Raw genomic sequence first — 16,527 nt, 5'->3', positions numbered from 1 at the left:
TGAATAGCATTCTCTTTGTAATCCTCGATTGCATTTAAAATAATATTCCACCCTACCAAACATGCCCTCCAACGAGTTCCCACAACCATTATCTGCCCAAACTTACTAAACTGCCCTTGTTTTTGCGGACTATTATCCTGGAAGTGTATGAGGTGGCCGGGGGGTATATATGTCCAACAGGGAATATAGGATTTCACAAATAATAAGGTTGGTACGTACACACGTGCAAAGCAATCTTTAGTTTGGAGAATGCCTCAAAACAATTTTAACCTAAAAAATCTCCAAGTTGAAGCAACGATTCTCTCTTTTTAACGGTCAAATCACATTGAGACCAGCTAAGCCGGTAACATGGCCTTGACAGAATGGGCCCACTTTGTTGAGCGAATATATATCCCAAGCAAAGCTGGCTCTTTACGCACCTACACCACTGCCTCTTTCTTGGCAATGCCCCCCGCACATGCACGCGCACGTGTGCACTGACCGCAATCCACGGTAGACGGTCATTTTGGCCAGATCGGACGGCTGGAAGCCCATCATTTCATTTGGGAAGGAATCGGAGATGTCAATAATTTGTCATTGGAACCGAACTGGATTCCAAGCTTTATTTAGTTAAGTTGGCCTTTTTTTTTTAATTTTTTTGATAGGATCTTAAATCAAATATTATTTCTTAATTTTAATGAATTAAAAGTATGCTCCACTTCAAATTTATTGATAGCTAATAAGACAGAAACTTTAGAATTTTATTTTCTCTTATTGTCACAATTTACTTTACCTTATTATTCACCCTTTTTTTTAATTTGATTTATATTTCTTGGTTTTACCTTATTATTTGCCTTCTTTTATAGTTTGGTTTATATTTGTTGATTGGTAATTTAATTTTTTATTGATTGGGTTGATACTCAAAAGGTTTAAAATTTTATGTAAAAGTTTAAAAACAAAAATATACTTTTTAATATAAATTTAAAGACAAATCACGAAAAATTAAATTTTCAAAAATTTATGAGTATAAATATATTTTTTTATTTAAAAATAACAAAAGTTAGAATTAATAAAAATAAAATTTTGGCAAGTGCGAGTGATTTATAAAAATATTATTTGAATATTTAGATTTAATATTTATAGTAACATATAATATAAATATTATTAAAATTAAATATTTAAATAATATTTCTATCCAATTAATTAAACAGGTAACGATGCACGCGAGCGTGCAGAGTGGGGGGACGGTAAAAGTTGGCCTCGCGAAGCTCCCTAAGGAAGAAATGATCAGATTTTCAGATTAGAATAATGAGAGCCAAATGATGGAATGATTTTGGATTCAGATTGAGGGTTGACCGGAACCGCCTCGGACGACGTGACTTTGACCGCACCTGCACGTGTGGGTTCAGCAGCATACACGTGTGCTTTGCTGTCGCCAGCTGTGTGTCCTAATGCTGCGCCACGTAGGATCCACATGAGTAGTAATAATGACGCCCAATTTGGGAACAGAATCCGAGGATTGAACATAGAGAATGAGTCCTAGCTTCTCAAAACTACTGTATTGTCACTCAACTCCCCCTTTTTTTTTTTTTTTTTAATTTCAACTTTAATACACAATCAAGAAAGAAATCGTTTAGTGTTATGATTATTTTCACTCTTTAAAAGACACAATTTTTTTGAAAACATATTCAGAGTACTATGATCAATAGTTAATATTGTTAAAGGTTATGTTTTTTACATTAAGGTGGACAAAATTTCACTTAATAAAAATGAACATGTTATTTATGGATAATAATGTTGAGATGTATTTTAATAATAAAAAAATATAGACTTCTGAACCAGGTTACACATTTTAATTGACTACTATTGTTAACCTTAAAAAAGTAATAAAGAGCCAAAATCTACTTAAAAAGGTAATAAAAGGACAAAGCTGCTTCTAAACAACCAAAATCTACTTTAATACAGATGGAGAAAATTCTCTAGTGAAGGATTATTTTAACCACTAGGACGATACTTTTGAAGAGAAAAGTGTTCATTCTCATAAGAAAAAGAAGAGAAAAAGGAGTACTTGAAATTGTTTTTATTTTCCAGGAAAAGTTGGGCCAACCTTTTTGAGAAAAAGTTTATGTTGTCAAAAGTCTTAGTGTGTCTATAAGATTTTTCAATGTCAATGTTGAATTGTTGATTAGATCATAAATTAATGATGCGTTTTTTTTTTTTTGTGTTTTAATTTTTAATTTTTAATTTATTTTTAATTTTATGTTTTGAGTGTTTGTTTTGACATTTTTAAAAATATGTTCTTTTTATGATTCTGAAAAATTATTTTTCAAAACATAAAATTTAAAAACGCATTTACTTTAGAATTTTGAAAAAAAATATTTTATTCAATAAACAATCTAAACTAGTGACAACTATCTTCACCAACGATTGCTGGCCACCACTGCCAGCTAAAGATTTTCAAGATTAGAGCCTATCAGTAGGAATGTTAATTCAAGAGTGTTAATATACATAAAAATAAGTCAAATTTAATGACTTAAGTTTTATAGATCTAATTTTTAATTTTTAATTAAAATTAAAAAATATACTACCAGTTATCACGAGCTACCATGGTTAATAATCACTTGACACTCTCATTTTTATGGACCAACATACTAAAAAAAATCAGAAAAAAAAATTCCAAAGGAGGAAAAAGCAGTGGAGAAGGGCGAAGAAAGGTGGAATTTTCGGCGGGGGAGGGGTGCGAAGATTCTATGACCAAGACTGGAAGCGCGGGCCCAACCCGAACCCGACGACAAGTCCAAATCAACCAGGTTGTTCCACTTGGACCCACCGGTCACGTGGCTCGCACCCACCCACCCTATTTAGAATAGTTTGGGGAGGGCAAAAGCGTAAATCCAGCGCAGCAAGTTGAGGATAATAAGGAAGGAGAAGGCCGGGGCCGAGTTCACGTGGAAATCACATGGAGAAGCCCCGTACGGGTGGGGGGTGGGCGTAGTTGTCGGGCAGCGGGAAGAGATCCATTATTGGGGTTTGGGGGGACACGTGGGACAGCTATCACGCACTCGTGGGGACACGCAATCATCACCCGACACCTTGTCGGACCACACCCATCTCTTTCTCCTTTCTTTTTCTTTATTTTTTTATTATTATTAAATTATTTGATTACCTAATAATCAATTGTTGTCGCTTGCTTTTGCTGCCTCACACGCATGCAACTCGCCTTAAAGTACAACAATATTGTTCTCAAATTGTTAAAAAGACACTGCCAATAAAGTATTTAATAAAAATATTATTTAATTAAACACTTACATATTTTAATTAACATTTTATATTTTTAAATATTTAAAACATAAATTTTATTTCTATAATTTTAAAATTTTAAGTTAAAGTACTAAATACATATTATCATTGAACAAGGTGTGTTTGTTAGGGGGTGCATAACATGGATCAAATTAAATGCCTTTCAAATTAACATTTTTTCTTTCGATCACGTAATTAAAGGAGATTGAACGAAGATAGACTTTATCTATCTATCTATCTATCTATCTATTATTTCCATCCTATTTCGTTAGTCTTTAGCATAGAGCGTAATAGCTTGTCAACATTAATGGTTGGGCATATGTTGCAGATTTTGAGATTTTTTATTAGCAAGTGATGTTGACAAGATTATATGAACTAATTAATTTTTAATCATACAAATGTTGTTAATCCTGCAGTACTCCTTTTCCAATAATAGTATGGTTTGTCTAGATACGTCGCTAACTGCTTATGGGTCCAAATTGTGTATGTCAACATTCGTTATATATCTTTTCCAAACTTTGCTTTATTCCTTATAAAAATATTACTTTTTCAATAAAATATATATATAAATAGAATTAATCTTCCCAAGATGATGAACTCATTAATTAATTAATTATGATCATACAAAAATATTATTTTAATTATATATATATATATTGACACACATAAGAAGTCATCATAAATCTTTATTATGGGCCCGAATTTAATTAATCAAATATATATAAGTGTGTGTTATAGTATATATATAATTAGGGATGTGGATGCGGTAGAAACACCCAAATTGATTTGTCCAAATGAGGGAATGATGAACTACAATTAGGTGTGGATGACGTGGTGGTGAGTAGGAGGGAGGCACATGCATGGGGAAAGGGGAATTGAAAGTTGATATGATATGAAAGGGGCAATGCCATATATATATATATATATATATTGCATAGACAATTGGTGGGTAGGCTTCCAATCAAAGTGAAATGCATCTCTTATTTGTATGACACATTAACGGAACAAGTTGAAGTTGGCACAAGTATGTTAAGTCCAAGTAAAATGTGTTATATATGTGTGGTATTGGATAAATTATGAAACGATTTGTGACAATACTTTATATATACATAATAACACATTTCACTATCCAATATTTTGTGTTATAGAATAAAATTATTTTATAAAATATTTATCTTTAGTTGGGTATATATAATTTGTGTCGTATGTTTTCGGGGTGAGGGAATTTTTGTTGTTAAAAAAAAGAAAAAAAAAAAAAAAAAGGAAAGCCAAACTCCCAACTACTTCTATGCTAAGAAGAAAAATAAAAAAAAATTCAAAATTACCCCAAGTTTAGAAGTTCAATTTTCCATGGACTATCTTTTTTTTCTTTTCAAATTGATTTCTATAAATAGACACCCTTATTAAATATAGCTAGATATAATTAAGATTATGACAGAAAGCTTTTAAAACAAGTGACATAACTAAGCATGGACAATTCTTTCTCAAATATAATTTAATTAATTGTGACATTTTCTCGTTCATACATATATAATATAAATATAAATACTAAAATAGAAGTAGCTCTATTTTTTTTCATAAAAAAAAAAAAAACAAATGTAAATCTCGTTTACACCAAGAGGCATAGAAAATTTGAATTCAGAATTTCATACTTGACATGAGATTTTGGTCATCATCTGAACCACCCTTAAAGACAAATAAACTTAAAATTTTAAGAGTCTTTGTCTCTTAATTGTTTTCTATGATTAAAATATTCTAAAAAGTCATTACACGGAGAGAAAAAAAAATTAAAAAAATTTCAGCATTACCCCAAATTTAGAAGTTAAATTTCCCATAAACCATCTTTCTTTTTCATATTGATTATTGTAAATAGATACCCTTGTTAAATATAGCTAGACATAATTAAGATTGTGATAGAAAAGCTTTAGCTAGTGTTGTTAATTAAGTTATGAAGTGAAAAATATCATATATGGAAAGCATTTCGAATGTTTATCATTTTTAACGTGTTTATCAAACTTATTCGACATTCTTCGAAAAAAACCCTCAGGTGACTTCTTATCTTATTTTTTATAGATAAATTTATCCAAGCCCTCCCTCCAAATAAATTTATTTGATATTTTGTAGATATACTCAAATTACTCATATGCCCATCGTAAAATAATTAATATCATTTAATAAATTTTTTAAAATTTAAATTTATTAAATCTTATGTTTACGATGAGATTGGTTTTAAAAGAACTTGTATATATAAGTCTTATAATTATTGTCATTTAATATATTTTTAAATTTCTATATATTTGATAATTTTTAAATTTTAAATGAAATTATTCATTTCACCAATTTTAAAATTTTAAATTTCTCACTCTCTCTATATATTTTATTATCTAATACAAATTCTTTCATCGATTTTTTAAATTATTTTATTTAATTTTATATTTTATTATCTATTATAAAAATATATTTTGACAATTTTTAATTATTTATGTGAAATTATTATAATTCCACAAATAATTATATTTACTTTTTAAAATTTATTTTTGAACATTGATTTAGAAAATAAAACCCTATTTTTAATTTTTATTTTTATTTTTTAACAATTCATATTGATCGTAAAATATTATTTTAATAATAAATTTATTGTTGACGTTAAGATATAGTTTTGAATTAATTTAGTAATAAGAATATTTTGATAAAAAAAATTCGTATTTTGATATTTATCATATGTATTTAACAAATATATGAATAAAAAGTATAATTCTCAATAATTTTTTTAAAAATTAACAAATAATCTGATATAAATCTTAAAATATTTTTCACTTTTATTTTAATTATTTCATATCTTAGTCTAAAAAATATTTTAACTTTATCCTAATATTCCCTTTATCCTACTCATTTTAACAAATTATACCATAGAAATAAGTTATTAATTCCTTTTGAAATGCAACAAAGCATAGGGTTGGTTGGTATGCCATTAATACAATGCAAAAAGTTTGGAAAATTAATAGGGTTGGTTCAAATTTTATTGGGTAGTTAAATTTTTAACTTTGTAAATAATTTAATATTTATTATGAATCATCACGAACTATTAAATTATGGACCATTTTACTAAATTTATAAGCTGATGAAGTTGTCCAATAGGATATAAATGTCAGTCTAAAGTTAATTAAAGTTTAATAAAAGAATAAATAAATAGAAAGCAGTAAAATAGGCCCCACTTGATTGCAATTTCATTTGCATAGTGTGATGGACCATCAATCATCATGGTCAGTTACTCATTGGACTACGCCACCGCCAATCATTAGCTCATCCATAGCTCTCCTTCATCTTTACAAACCCCCTCGGGCCTTAACCGTAATTTCACCGGCACCCGGGACCATTGGGCAATGGCAAGCCTGTGCTGTGATGATGCCACTAGCTACTCGCAAGTCATCAACTTTAACTGTTAATCAAATCACGCACGTAACCCACGCACGCTTTCGTTGCAGCGCGTGCCTTCCATTCTCTTCCTTTCTCATCATATCAAGTCTGAATATCAAAAAGGTATGGGAAAAAAATAATAAATGATAAAAAGATTTTTAATGATATTTTTGAATTATAAATATTTTTTATAAAAATTATAAAAAATCTAAGAATATGTTTGTTAGCGTGAAAAATGTCACATCTAAGGAATTGAATTTCATCTTCGATGTTTATCACACTATATTTTTCATGAAATTCAATTTCATGGTATAATTATTAAGACATGTTTTTGACTATTTTTCATAAAAAATTTCATCGAAGAGGGAGATAGTTTTTGTTTTCTATGCAAATTAAAAAATGTTATCATTTCTAACTAAATGTTATCAAACATACCTTAAATGTAATTTGTCCTAACTAAATAGTATGTTGAATTTAATTTTATTTCAGAACCTTATTCAATTCTATTTTTTAAACTTAATTGATAATTCTTAAAATATTTCTTAATCTAAACAGAGTTCAACCTAAGCCCTAAAACCTTTTTAAGAACTTGAATTTATTACCAAATCAAGACTTCTAAGATCGTCTCCAATGCAAGTATCCTCCATTAGCCAAGTAAAATTTTAGCAAAAGAAAAGGAAGAAGCTGCTCTAATATAACTTGTCATTGAAGGGTCTGCTCACCATTCAAATAGTGAAGCTTTTTCCTTTTGCCAAATATAGTGATTGCCATCCCTTGCCTTAGGCTTTGCCATCTTTTCACGAACACAACAATAGATTATCGTCAACGATCGGGCATGATGAATAGGGAGAGGTTCATAGTCAAAGAAGATGACCAGAAGCTGTGAAGGAGAAAACAAACAGATGTGACGAGTGTTAAGAAGACGAACCTTTTCAGATGACAACGCAACAAAGATAATCAAATCGATAAAGAAAAAGACGAATAGGTATGATGAAAGAAGTTAGGCAATGAAATGGCTAAGACAAACAAGTAATGAAAGAGGTCAAGCGACAAAGAAGGCAAAATAGAAGAACAATAATATTTATTATTAAATTAAAAAATATATATTAAATTTTTATAGTAATAAAAATTATAGATAAGATAAAAAATTAAAATTTATTAATAAATAAAAAAAAGAGAATTAAATAAAAAGTAGAACAAAGAGTGGTAAAAATAAGTATGATTTTTAAAATAAAAAAATAGAGAATAAATTATTTAAAATATAATAAAAAATAAAATAAGAAGTTTGGTCGAAAACATCAAAGTTAAATGAATGTATCATCCAAGGGTGGATGAGCACGCGCGAGCGAGGCGTCGCGCGTGACGTGGGGGAAGAAAGTGACGAGGCAGTGATAGAGCAAGCGGGAGAGTTCAAATGATTGTAGGGCGAGAGGGTGTCGGGGAAGAGAAGGACAAGATGACACGCACGGCTGGAGAGAGTGGTGGGACCCTCACCCAGAAGATGAATGGAACGTTTTTAATGCATTTTATATTTTTTTATATGTATAATAATGATACGGCGATGATGATGATATGATGATAAACATGAGATGGGATGGGATGCATGGGATGGGGTATGTTATGTGGGAGCACGTGCAAACCAGCAAGACATTTGGGTGTGACCACGTGAGGTGTGATATGAGAGGGCCTCCGTCCGCTCATCTTCGCCTTCCCACGTGAACTCCACTCTCCCCTGTCTCCTCTCCTCTCCTCTGCGCTGCACGTGTCTCCTTTCACCTTTCAAATCACTCTCCTTTCCCACATCATTTGATTTTACTGGCCTCACCTCCTCACCAATCACCATTGTTCCATTCAAATTGAATTTTCCAAATGAAGTGATTAATTTTATTTGTTTTTGGGAGTTCTTGTATATTATTCATCTGATTACTTAAGTTATGTATTGAGGGTGATTAATTTTCTTTCTTTTTTTTGTTTAGATGGGTTTAATTTTCATGTAAAATATAAAATCTTCCCATATTTCCATTAATTAAAGACCAAAATATTCAAATAGGAGAACCCTTGATTAATTAAAGGCTCATCCCCATTTTCACATTATTTAATTTCAATTAAAAGGTTCACCTGCAAATGTTTTATTATCTATCTATATAATATTATCTGTTGGTAAAATAAAAATATAAAAAAAAAAGGAATGGTGAAGCGGTTAGGGAGGGCAAGTACAAGATGCTTTTATGGTTGTACCCTAAGAAATTGTTGTCAAGTTAAGCCACTTGCATTGGGACCATTGTGGTCCGGTGGGGGAGAGCATTATATAATTGTTGATGTTAGCCTTAGCCACAGTACTGTAACCGTCCCAAGGATTTTTGGCCCAATTATTGGTGACCACCGGGACCGTGGCACGCGCACTTCTACATCATAGCCCCCATCCCATCTTCAGTTTGGTGTTCCCAACATGTTGGTGCTGCACCACCGTCCACCTATGATTTGGAGGCCACAAGTTGAAGTAGTGGTCACCAAATCTATGCGGGATAATGAGATAAGATCATATTTTTAATACACCCAATTACCTTACCTATATATTATATAAAAATAATAACAAATAATATATCTTAAAAAACCTGCCCTTAACACCCCCATTTTTAGGGTAGCTTCTTAAAAAAAAAAAAATCGTGTTAAGTCAAATAATCAAATATATAAAAATCAAAACATACTTTAACAAAACTTTTACGTTTGCGACATCAAAGTAATCAAACAATTGCGTTGTAATTTTACTTGATTTTAAGAAAATAAATGCAGTTTAAATTCCACTACCCACTTTTAGGTTCATACTTTTTTTATAATGTTAACAAGGGTTTAGGGAATTAGTTGAATGCACCTTCTTCTATCCAGATATATATATATATATATATATTTATGTATTTGTTAAATTTTGGATTTAGCTCTCAAACTCTGAATTGATAGTAAATATATCGTATTTTATCAATTAATAAGAATGGTTGAATAAATGTAATTTATAAAAATGTAAAGGTAATGTTAACCATTATTTTTAAAGTGTAATTGTTGTTATTAAATCACAATAATGAATTTATGTATGGGAGATCGTCTTAGGATGACAGAAATGTGACTTATTCGGATGATGGGTGATTATCTGGAGCGACAGTGATGGATGATTTTCTCGGGGGGAGTGACATCGATAGATGATTCTCTCGGGAGGAGCGATAGAGGCAACAATGATGGATGACTCTCTCAGGATTGAATGATAGTGATGGATGACCTCTCCCAATAATGGATGACATGTCTGGAAAGAAGATTGATTAGGAACGGGGGTGAGAATCTCCGTGCAAACCTTTCGATGCCTAAGTTAGCATCTCAAAAGTATAGAATAGTTGCATGCAAGAAGGAAATGTGAGCGTGAGAGATTACGTACTGAATAAGGAGGACCCCCCCTATTCGAAAAAGGTTACTAGGTGTCAGGTGGTTCAATTTTCTTAGCGAGTAACTCAGAGGTAGTTATGATCGGATCTCACTGGGTGATGGCGTGCGAATCACGAGCGCGCCCATGGCACCCTTAAGTAACCCTCATTTGGAGGTGCGGTCGTGGCATTGCCTGGTATGCCAACTCCGAGTGACCCTCTCCTAAGGGTGCGGCCACCCCTGGGTGACCCTCACTCAGTGATTTGAGGTGGCTATTTGGGAAGCCATGTGGCGTGACCTCCTTCCTCCAATTCTTTCCGTTATTTTTCATTAATCCACCCTATAGATTTATTTCACTAGGTATAATAATAATAATAAATATATTTTATTTTTAATTTTTAAATAATGATATTCGTTGATTATAGATGTATTATGTGTTAAATATTTAATTAATTAATATAATAATTTAAAAATTAAAAATAATGTATACTAAGGGCATGTTTGATTGGGCATTTTTTTTTATGAAAATGGTCATTTTCTACCCAAATTTCAGCTTTTGGAGTGTTTGATTAATCAATTTTTTCATGAAAAATATTCCCCCACTTAAGAGTCACGTGACCCTCTTTTCTCACTTTTGTTGGAAAATGAATTCCCATGGGAGGTAGAGAAATTATTCTCTAGGCGAGTGTCAAAGTGACGGTCTTGGAGAGAGGATGGACCAGAACTTGGTCTTTTCCTTACTAATGAGTCTGCGATAGTTGCTGGGAGATGGATCGCCTGTGTGATGTCAACTTTGAGGGGCTGGTCGGCGATGGGAGGAGTAGATGGGGCGACGACCTTCTTGTAAGGGCAGAAGAGACGCTGCATCAGGTGGGGACGAGCGGAAGGAGGTGAAGAATGTTACATGCAAAAATGCATATATATATATATATATATATAGAGGGGGGAAACCTATGTTGCACTGAAATAGAAACGAGAAACACGGAAACAGTATTTTTCAAAAAAGTTAGGAAACGGAAACGCGAGGTAAACTGTAATTTTTAAAAATATAGGGGTGTATGTGAAATTAATATATAATTTATATACTATAAATAATATTAAGTTATAATTTTGCAAACCCTAGATTTGCTTTTCTTTAATACCCACGCCGCTTGTTGTCAATGGCCGACTGCCGCCACTTTCTTTGTTTGCCATCGTCGCTGACTCATCGCCTATTTTGCCGTCGATGCGTCTGTTGCCCTCGTCATCGATATTGCCTCTCTCACAGTCAATCTCTGCCATCCTTACTGCCTTTCTTGCCATCGACGAGTCTCTTGCCCTCACCATCGCCTTCGTTTCGCCTCTCTCATAGTCGACGCGTCTCTGCCATCGTCATTCGCCTCTCTCGCTATCGATGAGTCTTTTGCCCTCACCATCGCGTTCAATCTTGCCTTTCTCACAGTCGAAATGTTTCTACCACCGTCGCTCGCCTCTCACCCTCGTCGCCGCCCACTACCGTACACCATTTCTCACCTCAACCGTCGTCGCACACTCCATATCTCGCCTCGCCGCCGATCGCCGCTGCCTCACATCTTGGTGACCATTGTCTTCCTCGCTGCAGGTGACTGACAGTGGTCGCTGGAAACGTGTTTCTAGTGTGAAACGCATTTCTCAATTTTCATAAACGGCCCGAAGGCTGTCTTCATGTTTCCGAAACGGGAAACGGTTCAAAAATGCTGAAACGATGCCTCCGAGCTGTTTCCGTGCTTCATAAGGGAAAACTCACAATCTTTGTTGTTGAGTAGCAAGGAAATTCCCCATCCTCTTTGTTTTATCAACAGCAATAGTAGCGAGGAATGATGGATAAAATAGGCCATGTGTATATGTGTTTGTATATTTAATTTATTTTTTTTAATATTTTGTGTATGTATATTTAATTTTATTTTTTATAATTGATTATTGATTTATATATTATTGATTATCTATATGTGTATATGTGATTATTTTTATAAAAAATAATCGCAATCAAACACCAAAAGTTAGAAAATCTAAAAATTTAAGACAATCAAACTCCTTCAATTGATATTTTTTTTAGAATATAATTCTAAGCAATTCAATTGCTTAGAAAATATTTTCTTTTCATATAAATTTTATACTTGGGATCAAATGCACCATAAATGTAATTTATTTATTATTGGTTACTCCCAAATAAAAATAATTTTAGTTTTTCGTAACAAGTTAATAAACGGGCCTTTTAACATTACCCAACTAATACTAAAAATGAAAATAGTGTGGGAAGTGGGGGAAATGTGGATCGTGAGGAAGCGCGCGGTGAAAGCGAGTGGGGCTTAGTGGGGGTGGGGGTGAACGTTATGCGATGCCCTTTTCACCTTTCTCAACAGAAAAGGCTGAGAAAGCGACTGCTTCCTCCAACATCCCATCCCCTCACTCACGCCAATCCCACGCCTAATTAATTTTAAAAATATAGACAGAAATTTATATACTTACTTTTTATAATAATAATAATTATTATTATTATCAGGGATATTTTTGTAATTTTATAAATCTTATTTTTATTTTGTATATCACGGTTATCACAGACTAAAAATGCCTATAATGTTATTTTAGTGAATATAACTTGATAAAGAAATGATTTTTATGGAATTGATTATTGAGAGGATAAGGAGTGGGTTGGGCTGGTGGGGTGGGGCGGGGCGGGGCACCGGGGGGAAGTGATGATGGGGTGCTTAATAAAGGCTATGCTTTTTATGTGTCTGTGAAATAATCATAGCCATTGACTCCGTTGATTTTGACGGTTGCCTAACTCCATCTGGCGTGTCCTCCAAACAGGGCAACATGGCCCCCACCCTCTCTCTCTCTCTCTCGCTCGCATTCCTTCTTCATTATTATTATTATTATTATTATTATTATTACACACACGTCACTAATCATATAATTTATGTGTTTTGTCTCTTTTTTATTTTTTTAAGAATATATTATTTATTTTTTCAAAAATTAATAAAAAATATTGGCGCAGTTGAGAGTTAACAGATCGAATTTCGTCAAATTACATCTACATTTTCACACTTTACTAGAACGAACCATTTTGAATAACACTTAGTCAAAAGCATCCACTCAACCCCCAACCAATTCATACGTTATCAACAGTCTTAAATAATGATAGTCATTACCTAAAAATACTTTCGTGAAAATTCGATAAGATGAACATCAAATCAACTTGGTACCATCATTTCAATAGTCAAATCGTGAGGGGTAGAAAGACAAATTTGCGAGCTCACTTCAGGCAGACAATAAACATCTTGGGGATGGCTAAAATCTAGCATCGCTAATTATAAAAGCATCACATAATTCACATTATTTTGGGAATATATATATATATGTAGGATGTATGGGTTCATTTAATATAATTTGATGGTGGGTCAAGAAGTCAACATAGAGTCACGGCAAGAGTTAACAGGGAGTCCAAATGTAACCATGGTTAACAAAACAAGGGTTAGCAATGAGGAGGCGGGGGTGGGGGGGAAGAAGACAAAAGAAACCATGGAAAATGGGGAAATTTACTTGGGGAGGCAGAAGCCATGATTGAAGATAATTGGTACCCTCCTGACACCATCCCCATTTCATGATTGTTACATTTCCACCCCCCTCTCACTCTCTCTCTCTCTCTCTCTTCTATATAACTCCCTTCCCCTCTTCAAAGACTACTCCATCTTCTTCTTCTTCTTCTTCTCTGAGAAAATCCAGAAGATTCTCTAGATTTTTGGCTTGCCTTTCGTCTTTCTCTGAACTGGGTTTCTGAAGAAGACCGCCAGTTTCGATGACGGTTGAGAGGGAAGATCTGGACTTGAGTCTGAGCTTGAGCTTTACGGCGGCGGAGAACCGGAGTTCTCTGCAGTTGAATCTCATGCCTTCTCTCGTCGTCTCTTCTTCTCCCCCCGTGGCCGCTTTCTCTCCCCACAAGATCTCCTGGACTACCGGTCCCTTCCCTGCTTCTCCTTCCGGTACGGTTTTAGATCCTTCCACCCATTTCCGGATCTGCTTCTTTTTCTTCATCGTAGTTTTCTTCTCATAAAGCTGTTCCTTTTTGTTGTTTTTCTTCTCATCTTTTTCCTTTACCCTTTATCTGTGTTTTCACGACTTTCCTTTCTTCTTCGTTCTTGTTTTTCGCCGTAGCTCTCTCTCTCTCTCTGGAATCATTCATCTATTTTCAAATTTTAATCAAGCTTTCAACACTAATGGCGGACAGATCTCCGTGTCTATCTTCACATCGATTAAATCCTTCATCGCTTTCTTCAAATATTTGCAATTTCTTGCCGTATATCACTAGATCCGATCTCTCATGTCTTTCTTTTGTTCACACAGATCGAAACTCGGAGCCGTTCAAAGCATCGGAGCCCACCCGGTCGTTCCTGAAAGGAATCGATGTCAACCGGCTCCCGTCGTCGGCCGACTGCGACGACGAAGCCGGAGTATCTTCACCAAACAGCACTATCTCGAGCCTGAGCGGGAAGAGAAGCGAGAGGGAGCCCACCGGCGACGGCGACGACAACGACAACGACGCCGAGAGGGCTTGCTCTCGCGGCATCAGCGACGAGGAAGACGGCGATAACTCCCGGAAGAAGCTCCGCCTCTCCAAAGACCAGTCCGCTATTCTCGAAGAAAGCTTCAAAGAACATAATACTCTCAACCCGGTAAACACACAAACACATGCATCATCCATGGCTGACCGGAGGGGTTGTTTTGGTCATTTCATAACCTTTGGGTGTTGAGTGCTCTGCAGAAGCAAAAGCTGGCTCTGGCGAAGCGGCTTGGTCTGAGGCCCCGGCAGGTGGAGGTGTGGTTCCAGAACCGGAGGGCAAGGTGAGTTATTATTATTTATTTATTCCCGAGGGTAGTTTGGTATTTTTAGCACCGGTGGAGAAATTCCGGGATTACCCTTCTGACGGCCGTTGTGGTTGCAGGACGAAGTTGAAGCAGACGGAGGTGGACTGCGAATTTCTGCGGCGGCTCTGCGAGAACCTGACGGAGGAGAACCGGCGACTGCAGAAGGAAGTTCAGGAGCTCAGGGCCCTGAAACTGTCCCCACAGCTGTACATGCAGATGACCCCACCCACCACCCTCACCATGTGCCCCTCGTGTGAGCGCGTCGCCGTCCCACCCTCCTCCGCCCACGCGCCGACGCCGCCGCATGTCCCCCTCGAGCACCCCCACCACCACCACCACCGCCCCATGCCCATCAACCCATGGGCCGCCTTGCCGCAGAGGCCGTTCGATCTGGGCGGCCTAGACCGGAAAAGTCTCCTGGGGCCGAGGGCATAATGGGGAATTATCGTCCTAGGATACCGTCGGGAAAAAGAAGTGTAGAAATTGGACACTGATTCCATGTGTGTCTGAGATATGGATATAGTTGTTGGGAATGTGATTTGGTGGGTCTCAATATGTTTTGTTTTATTGGCCCATCCTCAAGTCTTCAACCTTTGATGACCATTTAGTTTAGTTTAGTTTCTTTATTACTAATTCTTCTTCTACCCTCTTCTCCAAAGGAAAAAGAACCCAAGTACCTGAAAACTTTTGATGTTAATGTAAAGTGCTTTAGATCTGCCTAATTGTTAAATTCAAAGACTTATATTAGTTTGACTCAATATGCTATGCCGCCTATGAATTATGTAGAAATTATGCTTAAATTCAAAGACTTAAAAAAGCTTGCTTTTGTATGGGATTTGGATTTATGGTTTGGAATTACGTAGAAATTTGTTGTGCTTTGACCATGGCAGGGTCCCTGTTATATGTTTGTCAACTGCTTTTCTTATGGTTCGTGTTTTGGGATTTCAAATTTTCATTGCTTTGTTGTTAGACGCTTCTAACTTAATTGTCCTAATATTCCTGAAGAAAAAAAAAAAAAAAACTTAATTGTCCTAATTTTACCCCTTAATTTTGGGTAGTGGAGGCATAGAAAAAAGTACGAGTATCTCATATGACTGCATATAATAACTCGCTAGTAAAAGCATCATCTTAATTTACCATTGGGGTGTTAGATTGGATGGATGGTCCCATGATATAATAAGAAGAGTATGCTTTGGCAGTCGTGTGATTGAAATTTGGGAGCAGTCACAAATGCTCATTTAGGTCTCATATATAGTTGAGTTGGGCTTAAAAAATAAAGGAATCAATGGTGGTGTTATTTATGGGGCATGTGAGTTGTTTTTTTTCTTAATTGTTTTTTACGGACGTTTGATGGGCCTGTGATTTAGTGAAGAGGTTGATTCACCTATTCTTTCTCTATTATATATTCTATTAATTAATGAGTCTTGAGACTCGTATGATGATGATGATGGATAAGAAACTCTTTTTAACCCAAACTCACTTTCTTTACCTCGTAACTAAGTTAAACATCAAAGAACACAACTAAGAAATCACAAG

The 16,527-nt window shown here is 34.8% G+C and overlaps 1 protein-coding gene across 1 annotated transcript; it reads left to right on the top strand.

Annotated features, from left to right (window-relative positions):
• The first annotated feature begins 13,732 nt into the window (after positions 1–13,732).
• Positions 13,733–15,749, top strand: LOC127787375 (homeobox-leucine zipper protein HAT4). Its single transcript, XM_052315392.1, has 4 exons — positions 13,733–14,108; positions 14,470–14,798; positions 14,888–14,967; positions 15,069–15,749. Exons 1-4 carry the CDS (start codon positions 13,925–13,927, stop codon positions 15,424–15,426), a joined length of 951 nt encoding a protein of 316 aa, XP_052171352.1. The 5' UTR covers positions 13,733–13,924; the 3' UTR covers positions 15,427–15,749.
• Positions 15,750–16,527: the final 778 nt, after the last annotated feature.

This window comes from Diospyros lotus, chromosome 12, assembly GCF_014633365.1.
Source record: "Diospyros lotus cultivar Yz01 chromosome 12, ASM1463336v1, whole genome shotgun sequence".
In the NCBI taxonomy this organism is placed as follows: domain Eukaryota; kingdom Viridiplantae; phylum Streptophyta; class Magnoliopsida; order Ericales; family Ebenaceae; genus Diospyros; species Diospyros lotus.
This window is presented reverse-complemented; position numbering and strand designations above follow the sequence as displayed.